We start from the raw sequence: 26,040 nt of genomic DNA on the forward strand, positions 1-26,040 counted from the left end.
TTGTAAAGAGCCGCACCGAGGGCACACGCATACGCCGCGTATATTTTAACAATTTGAAATATTGAATAATTCAAGAATTATCCTTTTTATGCAATGTGTTAATTTCTTTCTCGATTAAAATTTTCCGTTTGAAAACTCGAACGTTGCATTAATCACAACTCTCCGATTTAAAAAAAAAAAAAAACAACGTGGATTTTAATTAACACATTACCACGCTATTTGCGGACTAATTTATTCTATCCTATATATATTCAAACGTAGGATATAATTTCCATTCGCGTCCCGAAGGTAGCGAGAGCATAATCCAACAGTTATAATTTAATGGAAAACAATGAAAACGGCCGACAATGGGAGTGGATATGTTAGCACATTTACGATTGTGCGATATGATAGTGCGAGGCAATAACGGTCGGCAAGAGGAGCCCCCGTACGCGTCCGAACGAGTTTTTCATCCGTCCGAAACCTTTCGGCGCTATGATATTTTCGGCTCTATAACAATATCATAGAACATCCCGGTGTTATTAAGAATCGAGCTTCGTTTACTGCCGCGACAAAAAATACAGCAAAAGTGGCGGCCATAAAAAGTTTTCGGGATCGAAAAACTTTTATTCGTTTTCCACCCATCCGTTCTCAGCCTCTCCCCTTTCTACTCCCCCTCCCCGCCCCTCGTCCTTGCCTCGCTTTGCCGTTCCTTTCTCTCCTCTTCACCTTCGGTGGTGGTCGCTGGGCTACCGTCGCCGGACGGGCAATCTCTCTCTTTTGTGGTGTATCTCTGTGATCCCAGCTCTCGTTTACTAGAATATCACATCTGCCGTTTGAAATTGAGAATCGGTCTCCGCTTTTAACGCCGAATGACTTTCATCTCGCAACACCTCTCTATTTTTATCCCCCAATCGAAGAACGGCACACGCGGGCGCGCGTGTGCCTCACAAGATTTTCCCTCCTTTCCTAGTCCTGCAGAGCTTATTTCAATTTATTCCGCCGTTGCTGCCGCCACCGCGCCGCGTCGAGCGTATACCATTACGGTGTCACGCGTAATAAACCACGAGACTTGAATAATAACTAGACGCGGAGAGTCGTCGAGTCAACGCGAGTCACGCGAATGAAGAGGAAGACAAATGGCCGTGGTATAACGAATTGTTCAACTTCTCCGAAAATTTACCCCGGTGCTTAGCAAGAGAGAGCCCCCCCACTTATCAGGCTTTATCTTTCAATCGGAATCGAAATTTCACGCGACGAGGATTAATTTCCACCGAGGTTTTTCACCTCCGTCTTTGCTTCCGGAATTCACAGTTCGATTCGCGGATCGTTATTTCGATAAATAAATTGTAGCTCGTAACACACGAAACTCGACGCGATTGGGAAAGGATCGATCTCGACACGGATCTCGGATTCGACACAATTTCCTTCTCGAACGTCTCACGGAGTGAGAGAACGCGCGGCATCGTCGGATGGTTTGATCTCGTACCCGCGGATTATTTCAGTTTCCTAAAAAGGAACGACACCGAGAACTCTTAATATATCCTCGAGAGTCCTTTCAACGAGATACCGAAGGTGCTCGACATCAAATCGGACGCGTTCCAGTGGAATGGCACGTGAAAAATGAAAAGGATATACGCGCCTGTGAGCACAAGCGGTATATCTGCAAGGGAAAAAGGTCCGCGTATAGTCAGACAAGGCCAGGAATATTAGAGTCGACGATGCGCGGCGATACCGAACGCTTTGTTCCAACGTGAATCGCCAGATTGCACGAGGTATCTAAACAGATTTTCGCATAAAGTGGAGTTAACCGCCAAAACTATACTTATAACTATAACTCGCGAAAATCAACGTTTATCTCTCCCGTCAAAATTTTGCTCTAAATAAACCTCTGGCTTAAATTAACTTAAATTAACGTAAATTAACTTACAAATAATTATATTACTTGTAAACTAATGGAAACTTTTCCAATTTCTCATAAGTGGGAATGTATTTTTGGAAATCTGGTATTTATTTTATTCCTGAATTTATCGAAAAATATTGTAATTTAAAGCGTTTTTGGAACGAAAAAGCTATTTTTTATAATTAATTCGAAAACTAAATTATTACTCCACTTCAGAGTTATGTATTTAACAATTTAATCACCAGGAGTGTGTTACAAGAACGCATTAAGAATTGCAATGCTTTTCTTAATTATTTCGAAATTCCTCAAATGGACCGTTGAGTTCGCAGAGATGAAAAGAATAGAATTTCTCGCGTTCTCTACTTCTAGCCTCAATCCGTAACTTTTACGTTCTATTTCAATCGGCACAATCGCATCGTGACGTCCCCCGGTCGTCCCGCGCATCAACGCGCGGTCGTTTCGTAGCCCCGTTATCGCGGAAAGAGTGCGCGGCACAGCCCCAGCGATGGTTCGTCAAATCCCCGGGATAACGCGTTGCAGCGGTCGGCGTATAAATTATGTCGTAATATGGGATGGGCGCGCTCTGTGTGCCGTGGACATCGTTAATATGTACGCGGGTACATACGCACAATATCTCGCACACGACGAGCGAACCGATGCGGACAGCGACGCGGGCGAGGGAGGGAGCGAGCGAGCGAACGAGCGGGTTGGTTTCCCTCTTGGCCATACGTTATTAGAGCAGTTGCGAAACGGAGGTTCCTGATAGCGGCATCGCACAACCGAGTCGAGAGATCGCCGCTGCATGTTTGGTCTGGCTACGAACGGCGGCGGGCGGCGGGCGGCTGTCGCGCCCGCACAGGCCAGATTTGATACGACGGCATTGTGTGCGCTTCCGACGAGCAAGAAGGATGCACGCGCGCGTACGCGACGGATAACGCCGCTCTGCGACTCGCATACTATAGCGAGCTTGTGTAACAAGCCGTGCTATCGCTAAACTTAAGCGATACGCATCGACGGCGTGGCGCAGCGCGGCGCGGCGTTGCGTCACGAAACAGCGCGTTCGGAAGGAGGAAGGAACGAGTTACGGTAATGCGCGCACGCGAACGAGATAGTCGAGCCAAGATCCACTCTATTCTATTCCTTGGACTCTGCGCTCTCCGACTTGAAGCTCTCTCTCTTTTCCGCCTTCGCGAATGACTACTTAAGGACGTTCTCTCGTCCTTATACTAGAGAAAATCGATTTTCTTAGGATTTTCTTGAAACTGTGAATATACGTTAATTTAGGTGTGCTTTATGCGTGGTATAAATTTCACTACCTCTTCCGGTATAAAAAATCAAGATACTGAGCCTCAAAGTTTCAACTTTTACTATAATGAAAAGATTTTTCAGGCCAAACGGTAAGAAATACGAGGTTGGCCAAGAGAACCAAAGTTGCTCCTCTCGTCGAGTTCTATAAGGAAAAAATGCCAAAATTAAAAAAAATTAAATTTTAAATTTTTTTTTTTAACTTTGAGGCTCAGTATCTTTATTTTTTATACCAGAAGAGATACTGAAATTTATACCACGCATAAACCACATCTAAATTAACGTATATTCACAGTTTCAAGAAAATCCGAAGAAAATCGATTTTCTCTAGTATAAAGACGAGAGAACGTCCTTAATGCAGAATCACGGGTACGGGGCTAAAATTACAATTTCCATGTCTACGAGAGAGAGAAAGAGAGAGAGAAAGAGAGAGGCAGTTTAGAAGATGAACACTTACAATTAAAAGCTTCGCTGCAATAGCGGGGCTAATGCATTTTTTCTAAAGAACTTTTCAGTGTTAATCTTGAAGCCTTAGCTATTCGCGCGCTCAGGTTAATTTAATTTTTCGTTTGCGCTCCTTTATAAAGTGGAATGAGAGAGAAAACTAGTGTCAATCCTTTACTATTAGATCCTTAAGTTTAAAAAGATATTAAGTCTGCTTTATAAAACTGGTAAAGAGGTAACCAGTGTCACTAACACGTACTTGCGTAACTTCCCTCTCGAGTACTTATAAAAATTAAATATCTGGAAATTGCTATTATTTCAGTCCGCGAGCGTATTAGCTGCAGAACAGTTTCTTTCAACTGCAAGTTGAAAGAAAACAAGTTGCGGAAACGTTTTGGAAACATGAGCACCTGCGTAACTCGCGCCAAAAGAAATAAAAATATAGTTATATGATATAATCACCAGGATTATAAATAACCGTTTAAAATGAGCTTTTTTTGTTTATCGATCATTAATGACTGTCATGGGCGACAGTCGAATAAATATTAAATATTATATTTTTGTATAATTCAGTACTATAAATTAAGTATTTTAATGTTCTTTTTAATATAGAAGAAAATCATTTAAACTCGCGTGAACGGAAAGTCAGTTAAAATACGATTGGCGGCGAATGTGTTAAATTAAAAGAAAGTATGCGAATTCCGAAGACTGACGTGGTTGCCGGTCCAGAAAGATCAATACCGATAAATAATAAAACTACCTAAGGTGACAAAACACAATGGGTTTCCAAAACGCCTATTGCGTTGCGGTTTTATCTCACCATCGTCGATCGCGCAGCGCACAAACCACTGAAATAAAAGCTACCGAAAAACAAACGTCGCGCGCAATATCGAAGCCGGTTTCAATCATCCCGACTCGCATTCGCGCTCTTCCAAAAGTATTTCGTACCGATCGAGAGCGCACTCATGGCGCGAAGGAAAATGTTTGTTTACGCGGCTGTGGAAGCAAATGGTTACGAGTTACGAGAATGAAAATAATATATTACGAAAGAGAGAGAGAGAGAGAGAGAGAGAGAGAGAGGGAAAGAAAGAGAGAGATAGAGAGAGAGAAGGGGGACACACGTTAGAGCGCATCGCCAGGAACCAGGAACGGAGATCAATAGCGCACTGTTGGAAAACTCGAGATTTTCCGCGCTTCCGCCTCTCTACCTCCACCTTTCCGTTGTTCGCCGTCGTTCTGTGCATTATGGGTGTACTTTTGCTTGTAACGCGCACGCGAAGTAAACGGGCGGGCGCGTTGCAACCACCTATACCTATACCCGGGGAAGACGCGAACCGGCTCGTAAAACTTGGGATCAGCCATTCGTAAAAGCATCGGTACGCAGAGAATGTACCTCTATGTACAACCGTTTGCAATTTTACGACAGACAAAACGGGTCAACTTTGTCCGTACGGCAATCGCTGTGACACGTTTGTCGCGATCCGTCGCGGGGCGAATCGTCGAATTCGCAAATTTGTTTTTCGTTAATCTTCCCCCGTATTTTTCGCTCTCTTTTTTCGGCGTGCCCCAAAGTTTTCAATTCGATGTTTTATTGCGTCGTTACACAATGGCTTGATTCGTCACTCCCCGTTTTCCCCGAAAACGAAACGATATACGACCGCCGTGAAATATTTCATTGCGTAGCTTCCTTATTCGCGTTCGCACGCACGATGCCCCCCCCTATAGGCTCTCTGGCGTTTCGGAAATGTCGCGCTCGTATACCTACGGCCGAAATGATTTATCGCCGAAGGTAAATAAATTCCCAGCAGCCGGCTTACAAGAGTTCGGCGTCCAGTTAATACGTCGCAAACGGTGAAATTTATTATCTATAAAATAACGTCAATCACGCCCGGGAGGCGCGATTTTATCCGGGCGCTTGTCGACCGCGTTCGCGCTCCGGACCGTGGCGTACGTACAATAATCTCGTCGTCAAACAGCCGGGGCCGGTCGGGATCGATAAGTGCATCGAAGGCAAATTCGAAAATATATAACGTATATCCGACCGCTGGCGCGCGTTGATTTATGCATCCACGCACACACTCGGGCGCGCGGCCCCCGATGGCTTACATTATTTTTAATCTCGGCTTGATCGCGCCGCTGTCATTTTCGACACAGCGCGCAGCGTTCGAAAACGTTCAAAGCCCGATGCGCGCCGGATGCTTGTCGTCGTCGTCGTCGTCATCATCGACGGGAATGTGGGTCAACACGCACAAAACCCACAAAATATAAATCCATATTTTTCCCTTGGAAAACTCTTTCGGCGAGTACAACCGAGAATGAAAAGTCTCGTGACCTAAATAAATAAAACGCTAGCCGCATTACGCTGACGGTAAATATCGGTAAACACGTGCGGTGTAAATCTCTATCGATTCACATTCTCTTCCTATTCTCAGATCAAGAGTCTTCCCGTTTAAGGTACATCCGTATATATAACATCGCCCGTATAAAATCGCATTCTCGCCAGCTGTGTAAGATATGAGTATAAGATATCAAGCACCGAGGGAAGTTTTTTGAGAGAAGGAAGGAATCTCGAGGTATACAGATTCGTAGTGTTCCGGGAAATGCATCATTCCACAACGTTGGAGACGCTCTTCGGATTATCATTGACATTTCGGTGGTGCCGTGCGAGCAACGCGGATGATACGCGCGTATACACACCGATAATTCGCAGCAAATTTACTATTCCGTGTAAGCATAAACAATCGCGACATTAGCTGTAAGCAGAATCGCGGCCTATCTCCGGGCGTTTTCTCCCGTGCATCGCCGAGGTTCACAAATCTCTCCGCTTAATCGTGTCGCGATTACCGCTATAATCGGAATATAGCGGAAGCGTCCTCTCCGTGCTCGCCGAAAGTTTTGCGCGATTAAACCGTTACGATATAAAACTGTTGTGTCGCCGACCAGACGACTGGATTCGTCCGAGTTGTCTTCAGACACGAAATCTCTACGTATTCCCGAGTACAGCAAGCTATTCGCAGTCGCGACGAACGTTTAACAGCGCGCATAAAGAAGCTCGTATAAAATGAACAGCGCGAAACGCCTATAAAATAAATATAGCGTCTACTGTATATATATACGCACCCAACTTTTTTTTACGCGCAACAAGTCCGAATTGTCACGTAATTTCGCGCAAAACGTTTTATTTATTTTACAATATGTACGTACATATATTATGTACAGATGCATGTATATATTTGTGTTCAATAATCGCACAATAATGTCGTGTCTCGTCGATGTGTGAAAGTAGCGCTTAATTGCGATCGGCGGCGTACCGTTTTCGTTACGATCGCGGCGATGCGGTGCGTATGCGGTGAATTAATCCGAAATTATTCATCGCGCAAGAACACACAACGGTTTCGCTCGACGTTTCATGCAATTTATTCTGCGTGCATCTCCGGGAGCGTGCACACGCATATACGCGTAATGTGACGTGCGCGATACAGCGAATGCATATGCGGGGCCCGCGCCGCGTCCGGAAATATGGTATATGTGCCGTACCAGGGCGGCCGAAGAAAACTGGGCCGAGAGCCGATCGCGTTCCGTGTTTACGGGCGATAAATTACACGTCGCTCAAGCGGCGCGCGCGATGAATGGAGTCCAGCCGAAAATTCAAAAATCGTGAAAATTCGACCTCTCAAAAAATACTAAATCCGATTTATTTTTATTTTTTCATCATTCGAGTCGCGCGATTGCCAAAGCTGATTGCATCGACACTTTTCGACATCGACTTGGTGACGCGATCGCAAAAACGCAATGGTGACGTAATGTGAGGATAATACGTCATTAGCGAACCGCTATTTTCTGCAGGAGATTCTTCCGTTTAATCTCGCCCCTTCGTTCTTCCTGTCCAACTGATTGCGAGTATACGAAGTATTTATAACGGATAAATTGCGTAATTTCCTTCTTTCGTAAGGTTTTCAAAGGGACGCTCCATGTCGACGTTTATCACGCAGAAAATGAAATTGTGTAAGTTTTTATACTAATTCAAGTAAAAGGCGGCCAATTTCCGAGCAATAATAAATAAAAAAAATTAACTAAAGAAATTTGATTATTAAACATTTACAAGTTACAGTAAGTTTCTTATACGTTTCGAGCCGTACTTGATCCTCTTCATCCAGAGCATCATGAACAAATACAAAAAGAAATCACTTTAAAAAGATAAAAATAGGTTAATTACAATTTATTGATAAGAAAAAAAAACGAAATGGAGCATTCAAAGCGTTGGAATAAATAATCAAAAAGTTGAGGTCAAAGTCGAACATGATAAGTCAAAGATATAAGTAAAAAAATTTTGTACAATAGCTTTGATTCATGAATGAAACGATAGATATTAAGTTCTCGAGTTAGAAATTACGATTTAAAAGCTCGAAATCTGTATTATGAAAAGAGAAGATTTGACTGATATCAAAACGCATAAAACGTCGTCGTCAGGAAGCTAATATACTTATTGTTAGTTAATTACCAACATATCGAATGGTATATTCGTGCGCAGCGTGGCGTGTAATGTAATTTGTGTGTGTGGGGGCTATCTATCAGAACGCACCGCTTGTACACACACGGCAATGCGTCTTATTGCTTTGCGCGAAGGAATCGTATATATATTCCGCCCTCCCTCAATCCGATTCGCATTCGACTTCCGATTTCGGTATATTTTCGCGCAACGAGAAAATTGATGTCGCGCGGTGGCGCGCTGCGGCGGCGTGTCCCGCAGATTTACCGTAACGCAATCGCCGTGATCGTTGTAATTGAAGTGGGCTATCCATCTTACATTTGTCGCGCGATGAAATATACTTTATTCTTTATTACGACGGGGACGTGATAAGAGAGGGAAAGCGGGAGGGAGGAGATGGACCGCGCCGCGTGCAACCGATCGCAATCGGACCTATAAAGTACGTGACACACGAGACAATACGATACGACTGGGAGAAACGGTATTCCGCCGCTTCTGGTGTTGTGCGCACCAACGTTTTCTATATCCTCCCGACGACAGGTGGATCACGGAGGAGCATCTCCGACAATCTGGACGGACGGACGGACGGACGGACGGGAAAATGGGTTGGGAATTGATTTATCGAGACGATACATCAATTCTTTTAGCGTATATATATATTACGGCGCGCTCGACCGCCGTCGAATGCGAGAAATCAATTATTATGGAGTGCGCGCCGCGGCTCCCTAAGATGCTTCCATTTTTCCGGTGTTGGCCTCTCCCCGCAAAGTTCCTTTTCTCCTTCTTTTGCTCTTATATATTTTTTTTATACACCGAACTTTGGCGAAACTTTATTATCAACTTTTGTTATCAAAGTTCCCAACTCATCTTGCGACTGGCGATGCGATAAATCTTAAAAAGATAATAAACAGTAATTTCTTGAAAACGAGTGGCGGCTTCTCTCTCTCTCTCTCTCTCTCTCTTTTTCTCTGGAAATTCCCATGCGGGGGGAGAAAAGTTTCGAGGGTATTTTTTTCCGTGCGGGACTTAAATATTTGCGGAGCGCGAGCCGAATTCCGCCGAATAATCCGCGACGAAAAAATTGTGCCAAAAATTTGATATTCGAATCGTCACCGCCGTCGCGCGTCGCCGCTAGATGCAAGCTCGGGCTCGGTTCGTTCGACAGTTGGATATTATGCGCGAAAAGCATATCAACGCCGTATCTAGAAATGTGCGCGCCGGTCGTTCGGCCAGAATCCGCGAACATTGGGGATTTATCGGGATCGTACTGGCACACGCACAATAGACCGGAATTATGAAAGACCCACCCGGCCCCGAAAGTTTTGATAGGCTCTTTCTTCCCGTGTCGGAGATGGATTTAGGTTTCCAAAACTAAAGTTTTTCATTGTTCCATCGCAATCCTCACGAGCCCCCCTTTTATACCGCCCGACAATGGACTCTATCCTGTCCTGTGTTATTGTATGCATCCTTTTTCGCATTAATACGCCGGTCAAAGCATAAAGTTCACGCAGAAAACTGACAATCGAAAAGTTATCCGCGTATAGAGTTTATGTCCTACTTCTAACGTGTAAGAGTCATCTAAATAAAATATGGTCTAGCTGTTCGAGTAAAGTATAATTTTAGACGGCATAAAAATATGTAACATTAAATATACGTACCACATTATTACTGATTGCGCTGTATATATATTAGGCATTCTCTTAACATTTAAACAGGTCCTATTTTCAGTGACGTTAGGTTTACTATTGTCGACGTAGCAATAACCCAAATCTATGTTTTATTTGGACGACCCTTATATTATTTTTTAACTAGACACACTTGTAGTTTTCCTTCGATGGAAATAAGTCGAGTGCAAGTTAAATATTTAAAATTTTCATGTATAATCGATAATTTGAATAATTCATAAAAGTAAGACGCTTCTAGGGAGGGGTAATCTAAATCTCAAAATATGAGTCACGTATTTATATATATTAATACAATATGCGAAGCAGCGAGATGACTTTTCTTGACGTCCTCGCCTAGGAAAAATAAATTCTGAAAAGAGGTTTTAATGCAGATTCAAAAGACATGAATTTTCGATAATTCATACGAATTACGTGACGCATATATTTATCCGTTAATAATTTATGCGTTGTCTCCCGCCTGGCGAAAGTTTCGGAATTGAAAAGTTGACGCGTCTAATGGGGAGGGAGGCGGCTACCGTCGCCTTACGAAGTGCATCTTCATTTGCGTATCGGAAGTACGATCGCGAGGGAGTGAGTCAAAAGAAATCGCGGAATTGTTTTTCATCCGCGAACCAGCGAATAATTAATTGTCCCGAGTTTCTTGAAATACGCTTCTCCCGCGAGGGAAGTATAGCTCTCTCGCGCCGGGTTTCTTTTCCCTCTCGCGCAATAGCGACGGAGAAAAATCAAGGCGGAAAAACAGAAACAATCAATTACCTCCGAGACGAGTCCCAATAAGAAAGTTGTTTTCTCTCCTCGCGATAGGAGAAACTTAATATGCCGCATGCATTCGGTACGCGCGCGACCGAATTAAGTCCGCGGCGACGTTCGCTTTAAGTACGGCCTCCGGAAAGTGATTAAAGGCGCGCCGCTTGCGCGAAAGCTTTTTCGAAGCTTTTAATCTAATTCCTGGCAGAAGCCAGGTAAAAACGGATACAAATGCGAGTGCCGTTCTTCCCGCACAGATCGATATCTCCCGGCGCGCGGCGCCGCGCGGCGGCCGTCTCACCGCGGGCCGCGCGCGCGCGCGCGCGCACACACACCTGTAGGGGCCTGTAAATTTTCGTGTAAAATGTATCTCGCGTATCGAAAATTTCAAACGAATTTGCCGCAGAATGCAATGACGCGAATTGCGCTAATTGGATACAAGTCGTCGATTGCTTTTTCCGCGGGTCGAATTTTTCGAGCGCAAAAACAGCGCAAATAAAAACCACGGAAGCGACAGGTCATTTTTGCATTTAATTGCTGGCTCATTCCCCTTATCTCACGGTGGCAAATTGGCGATGGGGGTTTGTCGCCGGTAAATTGATTGTGTCCTATAGGCGGGTTGTTGGAGCATATAGTGCAGCACCGGGAGAACGCGCGCGAACGCGCGTATCCATGCGAGGAAGCGAGAAAGGGTGGTACGAGTGTATAACGTTATATTCTTCATCCTTCATTTCCCCACTGTATAACTCTCGGCGCGCTGGCTCGCGTTACCGTGTTTCCCCTCGTCGTGTATTTAGCGTTAAACGCGGGACTCTCGACGTTTATCGAGCGCGTTACCAAGCTCGCGATTAGACCGATAAAGCCTGGAGTCGCGCGCCGGAGCGCCGCGAGAAGATACGACACCCCACCATTTATCCCGCTACCCAGAAAGAAAACCGAACGAGGCACTTGCTTCTCTTCCCCTGTGAAACTGAGAGGTGCGTTATTCTTGTACGAGAGGGAGACGTATCGCGGATAAACCGCGAATAAATGGCGCTTCATCGTCGCCGGAGTGTAACGCCGATGAAAAATAAGGGGAGCCCCGGTAAACTATTTCGAAAATTAACGTCGCAGCGCACCGAAAGATAACCGCAATTCGCTGCAACGTGACAAATACATTACCGCTCGAACGGGCGCGCGCCTGTAAATGTGTATACGGGGGCAAATCCGGCAAATACACGCACGATACCGGGGGGCGGGGAACGAATCGACCCGGGCGAATGCAAACTGTGGCAATTATTCGAACCGCAGCTGCGCGGAAACTTTCCCGTAACAGATCGCGCAACGATTAATAATCTATATTAATTACTGCAAAATGCAGATATGCAATTCGAAGACGATAAAATCTCACCCTCTCCCTGTCGCGCGCCGCGTCTTCGACCGCTAATTAGTCTGGGAGAATTATGCCGCTCGGCGCGCAACGTTCCGCAACGGGGGAGGGTATAAGGAGTAATAATTTCCGCGTGTGCGGCTCCGAAAAGTCGCGCGGCCGTTTTCTTTTCTCCGAGGATTAAAGATTGCGGGTTGGAAGTTCGAGTTCAATCGGCGACAAAGCGGACTACGATCAAAGTTATCCGATCGAAATCTACTCTCCAGCTCGCATTGCTCGCAATCTTTAATCTTTACTGCGTAATTTGATGGGGATTTAAATGATTCGGAGAAATATTCGTTTCCTTATCAGCCTGTTCGCTTCTATTCGTCAGAGAGACACGCGATGTGTCCCTATAATATATGCGATTCTGCAATGTGGAATGGAAATATTCAAGGAACTAATACTCAGACTTCAAGAAACTAATATCGCTCACCGAACGTTGGTTGAAGAAGCCGCGATTGCACATTTTTTCCTCGTTCAACATGACGCTACGACACTCTGCGACGTTCCTCTCGCCGCCAATGTGTTTTATCGGCCAAATTATCCTAAAGGGCGACGACCCGGCAGGATACCGACCTGAAACAGCGTTAGATCACAATAAATGATTAACTGACGCTCTAAATTCTCTAAACATCGCACGTTAGGTTTATTAGACAATTTAGACATTACCTGCATCCGACGGGTGTCGTTACTGATCGCGACTGGTTTTATTCGTCTACCGCGGAGAATTTGTAGTCGATACGTCGTAGGTATCCCTGCAACATACTGACTTGACGACTCTCCGAACGGAAAGATTCGAGAAGCTATTCAAGACAGACACTCACCGAACGCCGTAGTAGAAGAGAGGCCGTGATCACACGTACCTTCTCCTTATCCAACATGGCGGCCCCACGACGGCACCGGGCACGTCGCGACTTTCTTCTACGCAACATAACAACGATGCGTTGTACGGGCGAATTATTCCAATGGACGACGATCCGGGCGGGATATCGATCACGAATAACAGAAACACCGTTCGATCACTATCCCTGATTAACCGACGTACTGAAATGATCGCCCGTTAGATTTATTCCGCACTCGCTCGGCCCACACCCGGCTTTCCGACGAGCGTCGATTTGACGGGTATTGATTCGATGAACGTCGATTCGAGATCCGATGGATTGTCGTCGGTGCCGATCGCGAAAATCGAACCACCACTTTCGGCGCACCGCAACGATGAACGATATCGTTTCTGATGAACTTATCCCGGCTGGCATGAATTTATCGGCACTCCCGATTGATTCGCGGATTAATTGCGATCGACATCGCTCGCGACTCGCGACCACTCGCGACATTACACTATAGACTATAGGTACACTACTACAACTACAAAGTTCAACCATAGACCATAGACTTGGTATAGCTCGCGCGCATGCGCCACTTTAATCATATAGGCTACGCGTATGCAGGGGTGCGTTCAAAAATTACGCCTAGACAACCTAGGTAACTCTAAGTGCCCATCTACAATAGGTGTTTTAAGCCCTAAGCCTTAAGAAATTGCACAATTGAATTTAAAGAGAATAAAGGCCATTGCACGTAACAAAGATTTAGTTTTAATCGTAAGGCCGTAAGAAAATAGACCGCGCACACTTGACTATTCTTCAAGCGCGAGGAGAATAATCGACTGTGCGTGGTCTATTTTCTTACAACCTTACGATTATGACTAAAGCTTTGTTACGTGCAATGGCCTTAATTGACTGTGATTGGTCAATTTTTAGGGCTTAGGGCTTAAAACACCTATTGTAGATGAGCACAATGATGATAGTATACGTGACGTAAACTGTAGCTTAGAGTTACCCAGGTTGAATTTTTGAACGCAGCCCAGATGTTAGAAACAGAGTGCAATGTTTTTTGAATGTTTAAACTCTTTTTTTTTTTTACTTATTCGACACTCGACGAAAGCTGTCACACGATGCAAATGTATATCTCTTTCGTTTTTCTAAATTTTTTCTTCATGTGCTTACAATGAATCGGAACACGCAATCTTTCTGGGATAAGAATAATCTCCCGTGAAATCTACGATACATCTTTTTATAAAATAACGTAAAAATCTTTAAAATATTGTTATATTTTTCGAGCAGCTAAATAAAAATTAATTACGTCGTGCCGTAAAATGTACGTACCTACAGATAAATATTTTTGAAATTATTAATACTCGATAATAATGAATCATAAAATGAATGTTACATTATGAACTAATTGTAATAAATTATAAAATAGATATTTTATTATAAATTAATTATACACAAAATTTTTAACGAATAAGTGTCTAAATATAGATATTAAATTGCTGTCATTAAAATTATGCATGGGTATATTAAATTATTGACATATCGATTTATCACACAAGCAGTTCTTAGCTCTTCCCTTTCTTTATATACATTTATAAATTATTAAAATGTATTACCGAAATTTTACGTGGCTAAAACCGATCTCGGAAAAGACGTCTTAAAAACATTTCAAAAGAATGTCTCGGCGATGTCATAACGTGGGAGGTAGGCTATTTTTAAAGGCGTTAGACGGACGTCTTGAAAATTTTTAAACGACTTTTAGACTTATTTTGAAACACTCTTTAGAAGCTATAATATTCCCTTTGAACTGTCATATTAAAAATAATATATCATATACTCATGACGTAGAGCGCTGTCTTACAGAAGATGATAAAGATAAATTATTGCACAATTTTTTAGTACGTATTTGTAAGATAAAGTCCTGTTGCTAGGCCATTTCTCGGTGCAGAGCACTCGGTATTATAGCGTTTGCTTTGCATCACGTTTAGCGTCGCGCGTCGCGGCTACTTGCCGATCATTGGTCGCCGATCTGTTACTAGCACTAGCACTAGCGCCGGGCGCCGACGTCTGCGACGTCTGCGTTATGTATTACTACGCGCTCTCCCATAGGCGTGCGTGTGCGTGTCCAGTGTCCACTGTGTCCAGTGACTCTAGCACAGTTTGCGACCTGCGACCTGCGACCTACGACGTGCGACGTGCGACGGCTGCGACTAGTGCGACTCCTGCGAGTACGAGTACTACGAGTAGTGCGAGTCCGTTATCGGTCGTTGTAAGGAGTGGTTATAGGTTATAGCGAGACTTCATCGTCAGACTTGCTCGTGAGACAGGTGAGATTTCGAGCTACCAAAGTCGTTGAGTTAAGTCGAGTCGAGGCAAGTTCCCTGGCCGCAGGGGGAATTGATCCGCGCGATTCCTTGGGCCTATAACGCACCTACGGCATTACCGAGTTCAAGACACCGCGGACATACACGTACAATTATACATACACACATACACCTACGCATTCTCGAGTTTGAAGTCTTACGAGTTTGCGAGTTTGCGAGTCTACGAACGAATAGAATAATGGCCGTTGCAAACCGAGAAGGAAATCGCTTGTGCCAATAACCAGAAGAAGAAGAAGAAGAAGAAGAGGAGGCTAAGTTCCCGGTCTTCGTCGGTCACCCGACTGTACCGTCGCTTCCGCGTTGTTCAATTGTCGTTTATTGTGCGCAGTCGGAGTCGGTCGCAGGCCGGTAGCCCGGCGTACGCTGTGTACGCGATATCCGAAATGGGTGTGTGAGTTACCTCCTTTTTACACGAGGTTTGGCTTCGGGCGCATCGACGTACCCTTTTTCTTCTGCCCTCATTCTCTCCTGACATATTTCCCGACATTATACGAGAGGTCTGTGGTAATTGCCAATACTCTCTTTCGACTCGTTCCATATGTCGATGATATTCGGGTCGCGAGTCTCCTGACAATAATTCCCTTACAATATTTATGATATCGCGATGCGCGCACACATCTCTAAAGTTCTGGCGGCCGTCGACGTAAAAATTTTGTCTAGCTATAGTATTGTCGTAATTAAATTGTGGGGAAAAAATATAGTATCATATTAGTGTCGCGATCACCTCCAGATATTTATCTCAGATCAAGCACGAAAAACGTTGATATGAAATTTGCTACCTAAATAGCTTTTCAGGCTTTTACGACGCGGCGAATTCCTGGTAGACTCCCTGATCTCCTCGTCTTTCATGTGCGATTTTGAAAGTAATCTTGAAAATTATTTATGTATTCTAGATTTTATTAACTCATTTTCTTGACAGTTTCAGCCGTTTGTAAAATACCTGTGGCGTTACCATATTGCTATAAATTATTAAACGGTGCGTAAAAAAATCCAGACATGTTAGTATCCTTTGACAATTTTAAGATCACTTTCTTTCTGCGCCTTTTGCAATGTAGCATTAATACATCAGGATTATGTTATAAAGCATACGCGGTGTTATCTCAAGAATTGCGCATTTGCAATTTGAATACCTTTCGCGGAAGTTCTCTCCACATCATCGTGGAATTCTCTAACCAACATCATCCCCTTGAAACATTTTCTTAATGCAGTTTACGGGAGAGTTCCGTATAACTTTACGAGGTAACGCGGGTTATATAGATGCGTATTATCATGTTGAGCCTTTCTAAATCGTCTACACAACATCCGTCTAGGACATTTTTCTTTCAAATCACGTGAAAAAAAAAGAGGAACGAAACGTCCCGAGGAACATCGAGAAGAATATTGGGTCGACTTGTACAGGATTTTTCGCGACGATTTTCAAGTTCCTCGCATTGTGCGAGGAGCGTTCGTGCAACGATAGCGTCGCGCGTGACTTCCAAGTTACATATATGGTGGAACGGTTGAATTGCAAATGTCATAACGCGACGCACTTGTTATTTGCAGCATCGACGAGGACGGCCCGTGGAACGCGACGAAGGAGATCATAACGCCGACCAACGACACGTTCTACACCGTCGAGAACCTGAGGCCGTTCACGGTGTACAGCTTCCGAGTGGCGGCGATAAATGCTTTAGGACGCAGCAAGCCCAGCCAGGCGTCCTACTACATGGTGACCCTCCGCGAAAGTAAGTTTCGCGACTTTGTGACTTTCTCTCTCTTTTCTATATCTCTCGTTTCTCTTCCTCGTTTCTATCAAATAATTGAAGCGCTTTTATCTATTTAGCGGGACATGCGTTCAGTGAATCGTTAATCTTCTCAGGAATCAAACGAGAATAAAAGATATAAATTGAAGTTTTAAAGAGAATTATAAGAGGATTGTGTCTGTACACATTGCAAAATTTAGTATAAACAATCATGTTATACAGAATTTATTAGCATTTGATACTCTGACGGAATACGAGGTGTGACAATAAAGTTCCGAGAATAATTTTGTCTCTGCCAAAGTAGCAACACACTGTAAATGTAAACTATTATGGCCAGTCTACAATGAGTCGTTAGTCGTTAGTCAGATGTCGGAAGAAATAGTTATAAGCGTATCGTAAGGCAATCGGAGGCCTGTAATCGGTGATCGTAAGAGATGGCATTTGGCCAATCGCTTATGATTGCCGATTACAGACTTCCGATCGCCTTATGACACGTTTATATGACTTTTTCCGACTCTCTTCCGACATCTGACTAACGACTAACGACTCATTGTAGACTGGCCATTACGTTCCACATCGCTGTGTAGCTTCAACATTGTCAATTGTTTCAGTTACTGTACAAATTGGTTTGCGTAAAGACATATATCGGAAAAATTTGTGAAAGACTATTAAGATGTATTGACGCTATATAGAACTTACCTCTAAATCGAACTAACGCAAGGCGTTCTTCACTTCTTTTTGTTTTCCTCCTTCCCCTCCCCCTTTCTCTCTCTCTCTCTCTCTCTCTCTCTCTCTCTCTCTCTCTCTCTCTCTCTCTCTCTCTCGTAGAAGCGTCGTAACAGTAAAGTTTCCCGGTGAGGACCAATATCGACTTTAGGATATCCTCTCGTCGCAAGCGTACATCTGCGCTTCAAACCGATTCAATCGTCCAAATTACTTACATCTCCCGCAGGCCATCAAAACGAAGTTTGTCGACCACGATGACGCTGAGTGGCGTTATGCTAAATTAAATGGTTGACACCCTTCGGTCGTTAGCGCCCTGGAAGGGGGGAGAGGGCACAAAGCGTTTCACGGTGACGCGCGGAAGAAGAAAGTGACGAGACTCCGAGTCGAAAAGAGGAAAGTCCGTGAGAAAGAAAACGGCGGCGGGTAGGAGGGGACGGGAGAGGATTGAGAGCGTGGCACGACCAGTTCTTGGCATCCGGAGAGGCGAGAAGAACCGTCCAGGACGGCTAACTAAAGAGGCGCTAATTGCAGCCGACAGCCGGGAGCGTGCAAGCAGGCTCAAGTCGAGCCTATTCTTTTCCTTTTGTTTCCTAATTCGTCCCTTCTCCAGTTTCTCCGTCTCTTTCTCTTTCTACATTTCTCTGATCGTTTCTTTCGTCATTGTCATTGTCGTCGTCGTCCTCGACGTCATTCTTCCGCGCGCTATGAAATAGGTTGAGCGGGTCGAGTCTTGCGCAAAGCCAGAGGCCAACCCTATAAATTCCGTCGAGCGCGGCCGCGCAGGAAGATGGCCAGCAATGTGTATAGCCATATATACGCGCCACGGACGACAAAGTTTGCAAGTGCGAGGACCATCTCTCCGTTCCGCGCTCTCGACCCTTTTCGACCTGGATTCCCGCGCGTCGCTGATCGCAGGTCCCAATTATCGGGTTACTCGCGCGCGCGCGTACATACACGAGAAGGGCCAACTCGCGGTCCAACGGGAATTAGGTGACTCGTGGAATGTAACTATCGTAGATGGAATCCCGGTTCATTTTTAACGGATGAACGAGCAAATGCGTGAGCACTGATTTCGCGTCTGTTACAGTACGCTGATATTTTTTCTCGACGTTTTTTGTGCGCAGCTCTCCTGTTTTCTGCGTTGATCATTCGTAAAGTATCTACAAAATGTTATAGAACCAGAATAATTTACGCTTAAAGATTTCATGATATCACACATTATAATTAGAAGGATAAATGTTTAGCAAATTTAATGATTTGGTTAATATTTAGCTGATATCTTGTTGCTTATTAAAACGTTGAGATATCTGTATATTGATCATTACGCGATGTTTATTATATTATTAATATAGTACTAATATTAGAGAGAGTAGCTGTAATAATATTATACTATATATAATAGTGGGATTATACTAAATATTTAAAAATATTCATTTAATTTATATTTGTATAAATTTATATAAATTATTATAATTAGTCACATTTAATAATGTAATTAATAGTTTATTTAGAGACTGGAAAGGGAAAATTTGACATTCTTCGCACACTCACTCATGCTTGCACACACATATATCCTTCTTAATTATTTACCCATTAATTTATTGTATATTACAGCGGAGAGGGCGATAACACATATTACGTTACATTATTAACTACATAATATGATATTAATAACATGCTAATTAAGTTTTAAATTGAATGTATCGATTGCCAAATATTTTGGACATCGGTCCCTGGGTTTGCTATTGCAACAAGTTTTAGTCTCACATTTCTTCCTGGTGTCACAACCTACCTAAATTAACATTTGTACCGTTAAGTATACCGGACCGAGGATATTTCCGCCCGTGAAAATATATTGCTTTCACCGCGCATTTTCTTCGTAGATCAACAATTCTATTTCTATACTCGTGTCCCGAATCCCGATTCTGTTTCCGAGACGTTTCGCATCAAAAATTGGAACGCGACGCCACATGGCACCAGATTTCGCGAGCGGACAGTGTGTGTGTGTGTGTGTAAAATCGACGCTTATTAGATGCACACGATTGGTAGCGACTCGTCGACAGTCATCGACAATAGCTCATCGTTCCGTCGTGTGAGATGGGAATAATTATACGGCTATCGAGACGCATCCAGGCGGGATTTCGCGTATCGTCGCTCGGAAATGCGCACGTCCGTGTCAAAAATTAATTTAAACACCGCCGGAGACATCGACCGAGCGAAAAATTCGGCGACGACATTGTCCCCGACCTTCGTTTCGGCGAATCGGGGAATCCTACGCGCGATCACATTCGCGTATCGTCGACGTCGGCATTTTGTAATTTCCCGTCGCAATATCGCACGCGATCCGATCAGCTGTGCATGGTCGAATTAACGTTTCGCGATAACGCTCGCGATAAAATCGAGGTAATTCTCTAGCTTTTTTTTTTTGCTTCGTTACGTGACTGCGACATACGGCCGGTTTTCCACGATGGTTTAGATTCGATCGCGCTCTCGAGAATCGGCCATGCCGTATCTCGCCGCCGGTTGACAAATATCATATCGGGAAATATAATATTGTTGAACCTGGGACACGCCGCACTTTGTTTTCGCGCGATGTTAAGTAACGCGATACACTGCGGGGAATTTTTATTGTATTGAAACGAAAGAGAGAGGAAAAAAAATTTAACTTTCGTGAGACGTAGCGCGATAAAAAGAAACCCGATACGTTCCGTCGTACGAAGCGCGCGCCGCTGGTGGTTCAGGGCGGCGCGGATGGATGAAATGCGGTCGCGATATATTCGCGCGCGTTGTCGATGCAGCGAGTAAGGTAAACGGCCCGATTTGTGGAACGGAACCGGTTGTGGGACACTTTTAAAAGAAACTCATAAAATTTATATTTAAAAACGAAAATAAAAAGAAATTGCGTTATTATGTACAAGTCTTCAAGTGTATAATCTAGGACCATCAAGCGAGCATACAAAGGCCGGAACTGGGGAACGCCCTCATTCAGCGTTCCATAATACGGCAATTGAAAAAATAAAAGGGACCATCTATTTAATAAATAAAAAAAGATCGGACTTACAAAAAAATGATAAAAATTAGAATCTACGATTCTTAATCTTCAAACTATTAAATACAGATTTGCAAATTTATGTGTATTTAATAGTTTATACCAAATCGCGAGCTGTACCAAATCAGCTGCTTTGCCTTGAATAGGAGTCAATTTTCACGGGTGTGGAGACGAACATCTCTAAAAGATTTTATTTACACTTAAATATTTATAGCAACAGTACTTAGTTCTAGATAATTTTGGCATAAGTTTTTTATCGTATTATTGAAACAAACACGATTTTCATTGTGCATTATTATTCGAGTATACTTTTTTCGTCATTTCACAGCAAGTAAGTACATTATAATGCAAAATTTTGTTAGAAAGTAACACGTAAACGAAACATAACCTCAAAAAGACGTTGAGATGTTCTTACGCAAATGCTTGTTCCATAATCGGGACAAGATGTTCCAAACATTGGGTCAAGCACGCAGATGCTGTGCCAAAATATCTAATACATATTAGCTGCTTCAGTTTTTATTGATATTTAGCTTATAAATGGTCGATTTGAGATTTCAAATATTGTTTCGATTTTCGGAAGAGTTGGCTTACAGAATTCGATAAAGAATTTTCACATTAATGCGTCTTTATTAATTTAAATTTGAATAACATCTGAAACCTTTACTGAATTCGTTCCATGATTGGGCCGTTTATCTTATCGCATATGCACTCGAAATCGACGGCATGCGCGACCGCGTCGTACGGAGAAACGGAATAAGTATATTTCCGCGACATACTTCTGCGCCACGACATTTTGCATATGTCACTTACGGCATCCCCCGCGAGAGAGACAAATAAATGGAGAATAAGCGTATCGCTAAATACGAAGGAGGAAGGAACGAAACGACAATTTTTTACCAGGCTGTAATTTTTTCAGAACGATGATACGAGTTTATCGATTCCCCACGCATCTGGCGACACACTTTCGCGCTTATCTCGTTCGTTCCTTTTGTTTTTAATTACAGGCGCGCGATACGTTTTCCGACTTGAACGAAAAACACTGTCGACGCGCTCTTCGAAAAACGATATCTTCCCCTCGGTCATTGCGGTGCGGTGCGGTGCGGCGCGCGACGCGCGATTCGTTTCAGTTTGCGAGTGTACGAAACGGAATGCGGCAGTCGATATGCCCACATTCGACATCGACGATCGTACACGAGAGGGCGAGTAATGCGTCAATATTGACAGGGACGCGTAGACAGGTCACGTTGCGCGCGTTTCGCCGATCTGGTCGCGCGCGCGGATCGGCGGGTTTGACGGGGCGGATTCGACGGGGCGTTCGGTGAACAAACGGAACCGACGGACGGCGCAACGCGGCGGCGGTGGGCATCGTGGGAGCTCGGTTTATGCCACCGGATTCTAATTCGTGATTCTAATTCGGTGGGTATCGGGCACGGGATAGGCCGGGGGACGCCGGACGGTAGGTAGATAGGTCGATCTCCGGTGGTGAAGTCGCTCGCCCGCTTCGTCCGTGTGGGCAACGGCACGGGAATTCACAATGGCTCAAATGAAAGCACCCTTTCGCCTCCCCCCGTACACCCGGATCAATAGGGCACGGACCGACGAAACTTCTCCACTACCACTTTACTCGCGGCCGGGTCCAAATACGTACACGGGCACCCCCACGGATCCTCGTACCCATTTCCGGACCTCGTTCGCTCCCGCTCGCCATAAATATACGTACAGCGCAACCGAGCTACCAATTAGCCATCGGGACACCCGTCGGCACTGCGTTCGTCGTCCCGGTAAGTTCATTCGCACCGACGAGTCGGAGAGTCGAACCGAAAATTGCAGAAACTCGGCGGGCAGCTAGCCGCGCGCTTTTTTTTCCGCCCGCCTATCGGCATCGATGAAAAGGCATGTGCCCCGGTGAGAATTCGCAACTATGATCCGCAGCTACGAATGTAAACGCGATATTTAACCTCGGGTTGTAAATGTTTGTAGGTGTAAAAGTGTAAATTAATTTAGAAGAAAATGCCATTTACGGTTCGAGTAGGATCTTGCATGGTAGCCTAATAATATTTCCAAGTACACATATTTCCAACTTGATAAACTGCGCGACGATTTGTTTGTCGGTTTTTAAAACACAGCTTCCGTTGGAACAGTAAAATCTCGATTTAGCTTTGATGCAAACAAGCATCTTATTTAAATTACCTACTGTAAAGAATTTATTGCGAAAAATATTACCTCAACCAGATGATATTTTTCAAACCTGATGGAATCTGTCTCGCAATCCGTGACAGGCGTGTTACCAATTCGATGAATGGCATTAAATTGGCACTTTCTTTTAAATCAATTTGTATGACAGTTTTGTTTCTCTTATTAAAAATAAATTACCTAAGTAAACGAGAAATAATTTTGACTTTTCTCTCGCCATTTATATAACCGGTATATCAGTTTTCTGGATTTTTAATTTCGTAAGAACTCGGTATGCTAATCCATACTTCGCCGTCGACTATCGATTGCGCTTGCTCGAGAAGATTACTCGGTGGCCACACTGTTAATTCTGTATATTGGACAAGTTGAGCAGATTAACAACGGCTTGTAATAATAACGATAAATGAAGGACCCAAGGCTTAATCGTCGGTCGGTTTAACCGAGGAATTTGCTCATCGATTAGATATATATCCCGCACTCAGTATGATTAACTTCCACATAGGACAAACGGGAGCGAAGTCGCTAAAAAATCGAACGAAAGAATGACAGAGAGAAAGAGAAAGCGAGAGAGAGAGAGAGAGAGAGAGAGAGAGAGAGAGAGAGAGAGAGAGAGAGAGAGAGAGAGAGAAGAAGAATCGCATTGTTGCTGCCGTAACATCCGATAGGTCGGGATCCTGAGTAAGTTCATTCGCGGGAGTCGTCTCGAGAATCGGGAAAGAGCGGTAGCTTCTGCCTGCTGTGTGAACTATTTTCGATTCCGACGGGCTTGATAAAGTAGTAGAGGGATGCAATAAGGGCAGGCGAGTCACGTTTCGACGTAGCGATGGGAACCCCGAGGAATCTCTATAGCACGGTGTGACCGAGGTAATTTATTTTCCGTCTTGATATTACATAACGACAATACTTTGTCGCGGCCCCGGATTAAATGATGAATCGTCCGAGAGAGCACCAAATCAGGGCGCGATTCTCGATTGTGTCGCGCCCTCGACAATACCGTCTAATTTTTACACCCTTATCTATCGGTTCGTACCCGTTCGCGTTCGAGTCTAGTCGAGTTCGACGCGAACTCAGCTGTTTTACGAGTAAAACCACAATGAGAGCGTGTTAGGAAAAAGAAAGTTAATAATTAAGGTTTAATTACGGAGGAATATGTGTTACGTAAGACGCCAGCTTCGATCGACATGGGCGTAATTTCGCATGCTAAGCCGTGTAATATGTACGCTCGCGCACTTAGACGCTATTACGACGATACGTAGATTTCGAGAACAATATTAGCGACGTTTACGCGGACGGTTTGTCACGATTAAGCGTTTCAGCGCTTGCGGGCGAAATTGGTACTTCGATAATATATCACGGAAGCATAAAACCGACGCTATCGTCATAAACACGCCGACGGGGTAATAATAAGTTAACGCAGATTTAGCGCCCGGTAAAAACTGCAGCCTCGCATTTATCGTGGCGCTAAATTGCCCGGCGAAAGTAAAGGGCGGGGCCTACTTAAGCGACTTATCACTTTTCACTTATTTCTATACTAATATCGAATTTGCTTGCCAGCTTATCGCCGTGCGCCACATTATCCTCTTTTCCGACAATTCGAGCAGGGGTATTTTTCTCACTGGCGCGACTTTATTTCATGCGAGATATTAATTAATACATTCTTTCTGTTTACAGAAAGAATTATGAAATTATAATTAATTTAATGTTATTATATAATAAAATATTAACAATTAATTCTCCTCTTTGTCGCTTTCGAGTATAAAGATAGATAGACGGTAATTTAACATTAATTAATTAAATAATTGACGATGAATTAATTGATAAAGTAATTGGTGATAACGAGACCGGTTATTATTGCAGCAAAATTCCTTATTTTTCCATTCCTTGCACGACATGGACGCTCGTCGCTCCGCGCGATCGTCCTCATGCATGATTAATCGCTTTGCGATCGTGCAATAAACATTTTCACCGACATTAAATATACGACGGAGAGGTCGGTCAGGTTAACTGAGCGGCCGCTGACGCACAACGCGCATTAAATGTCTCGGTATAATTTCTGTAACAATTTCTCATCCCCCGCGGCCGGGTCAGATGACGTGCCGACGCGATATCGCGACAGCGCGACGGGGGTGTTTCAAAAAGTGACGCGCGGATGCTAATTATTTCGAACTCTCGGCTCGCCCGCCGCGCTCCTGTGACTGTTGGGACAACGCGCCTCACCTGCCTGCCCTGCTCTCGCGATAAGGCAAACAAATTACGCGGGCATTAAAATTATTACACGACCATTTTTTAACTTACACCCCGTGTATCTCGACGTCACGGAGATTGAATAGCCGGCGCGGTGTGCTCCACGGATGTGTGAAACGCGACGCGCGTCCGAAGGAAACGACATTTTAATCTTCTCGTGGCGAAAAATCACGATAAGAGCGAACATATTTTTTTTCGGACGTAAAAAGATCCGGTCGTTCATTGATTCGTAATGATATGGACGCATGCACGCGGAAACGCGTATTAAAAATGCCCGATCTCGAAAACAATTTTACAAGGAGGGCGCGAGGGGGGGATAATTATAAACGGTGCGTGCACTGGTAAGCGATCGCACGTATGAAGAGATATTGTTAACATGGATATTGTTAACATAGATAACATGATTTTCGACGGAAATATACACGTTCTATGTCGGATGTAAAATATAATACATTCGCGCGTGCGAATGTATCAACGACATGTACGAATATCCGCCAAATTTTACATCGCACTCCTCCATATACATGAGATAACTTGAAATTTCCAAGAGAGTTTAAAAATTTGTATCCATGATTGCTGGTTAAATATTACGTTTTTAATTTTTCTCTACATCCAGAAGAGATGGGGAGGGAGAGGGGAGGTACGTATTTATCCGTGTTCGACACAATCACAATAACTATCGATTTCCAACCAGTCGAGCCCGCCACGTTTCGCCACTTTAAATATTATTTTTACGGCGTGTAATATTGCGTGTATGTTCTTCAGAATCAATTTTTTTCATAAACTGTTGAATTTCTATCGTGTATGTTTAATGTTTCGTTTATACGTCTCGACGAGAAAGGGAGTGAGGAACGCAGAGGAAGGGACAAAAATAGAGAGAACCGGGAGAATTTATTTGAGTTTTCCGAA

The 26,040-nt window shown here is 43.9% G+C and overlaps 1 protein-coding gene and 1 long non-coding RNA gene across 6 annotated transcripts in view; one reads left to right on the plus strand and one right to left on the minus strand.

The window, feature by feature from the left end:
• The window catches only part of LOC143898992 (uncharacterized), a 145,753-nt gene extending 133,020 nt beyond the window's left edge, over positions 1-12,733 (minus strand). The window contains exons 1-2 of the long non-coding RNA XR_013257353.1: positions 12,633-12,733; positions 12,397-12,539 (exon numbers count right to left, since the gene is read on the minus strand). This is a non-coding gene — a long non-coding RNA (uncharacterized LOC143898992). The remainder of the gene's footprint in view (positions 1-12,396; positions 12,540-12,632) is intronic.
• Positions 1-26,040, plus strand: part of LOC143898988 (putative receptor-type tyrosine-protein phosphatase mosPTP-1) — a 269,365-nt gene that overhangs the window by 218,110 nt on the left and 25,215 nt on the right. For all 5 annotated transcript variants that reach the window (XM_077408873.1, XM_077408870.1, XM_077408871.1 and 2 more), the window contains one exon: positions 16,720-16,901. In XM_077408873.1, coding sequence (XP_077264999.1) covers positions 16,720-16,901 — 182 coding nt within the window. The remainder of the gene's footprint in view (positions 1-16,719; positions 16,902-26,040) is intronic.

Source organism: Temnothorax americanus, unplaced genomic scaffold (assembly GCF_048541705.1).
Source record: "Temnothorax americanus isolate GAGA-0224 unplaced genomic scaffold, ASM4854170v1 Scaffold25, whole genome shotgun sequence".
NCBI classification, from domain to species: domain Eukaryota; kingdom Metazoa; phylum Arthropoda; class Insecta; order Hymenoptera; family Formicidae; genus Temnothorax; species Temnothorax americanus.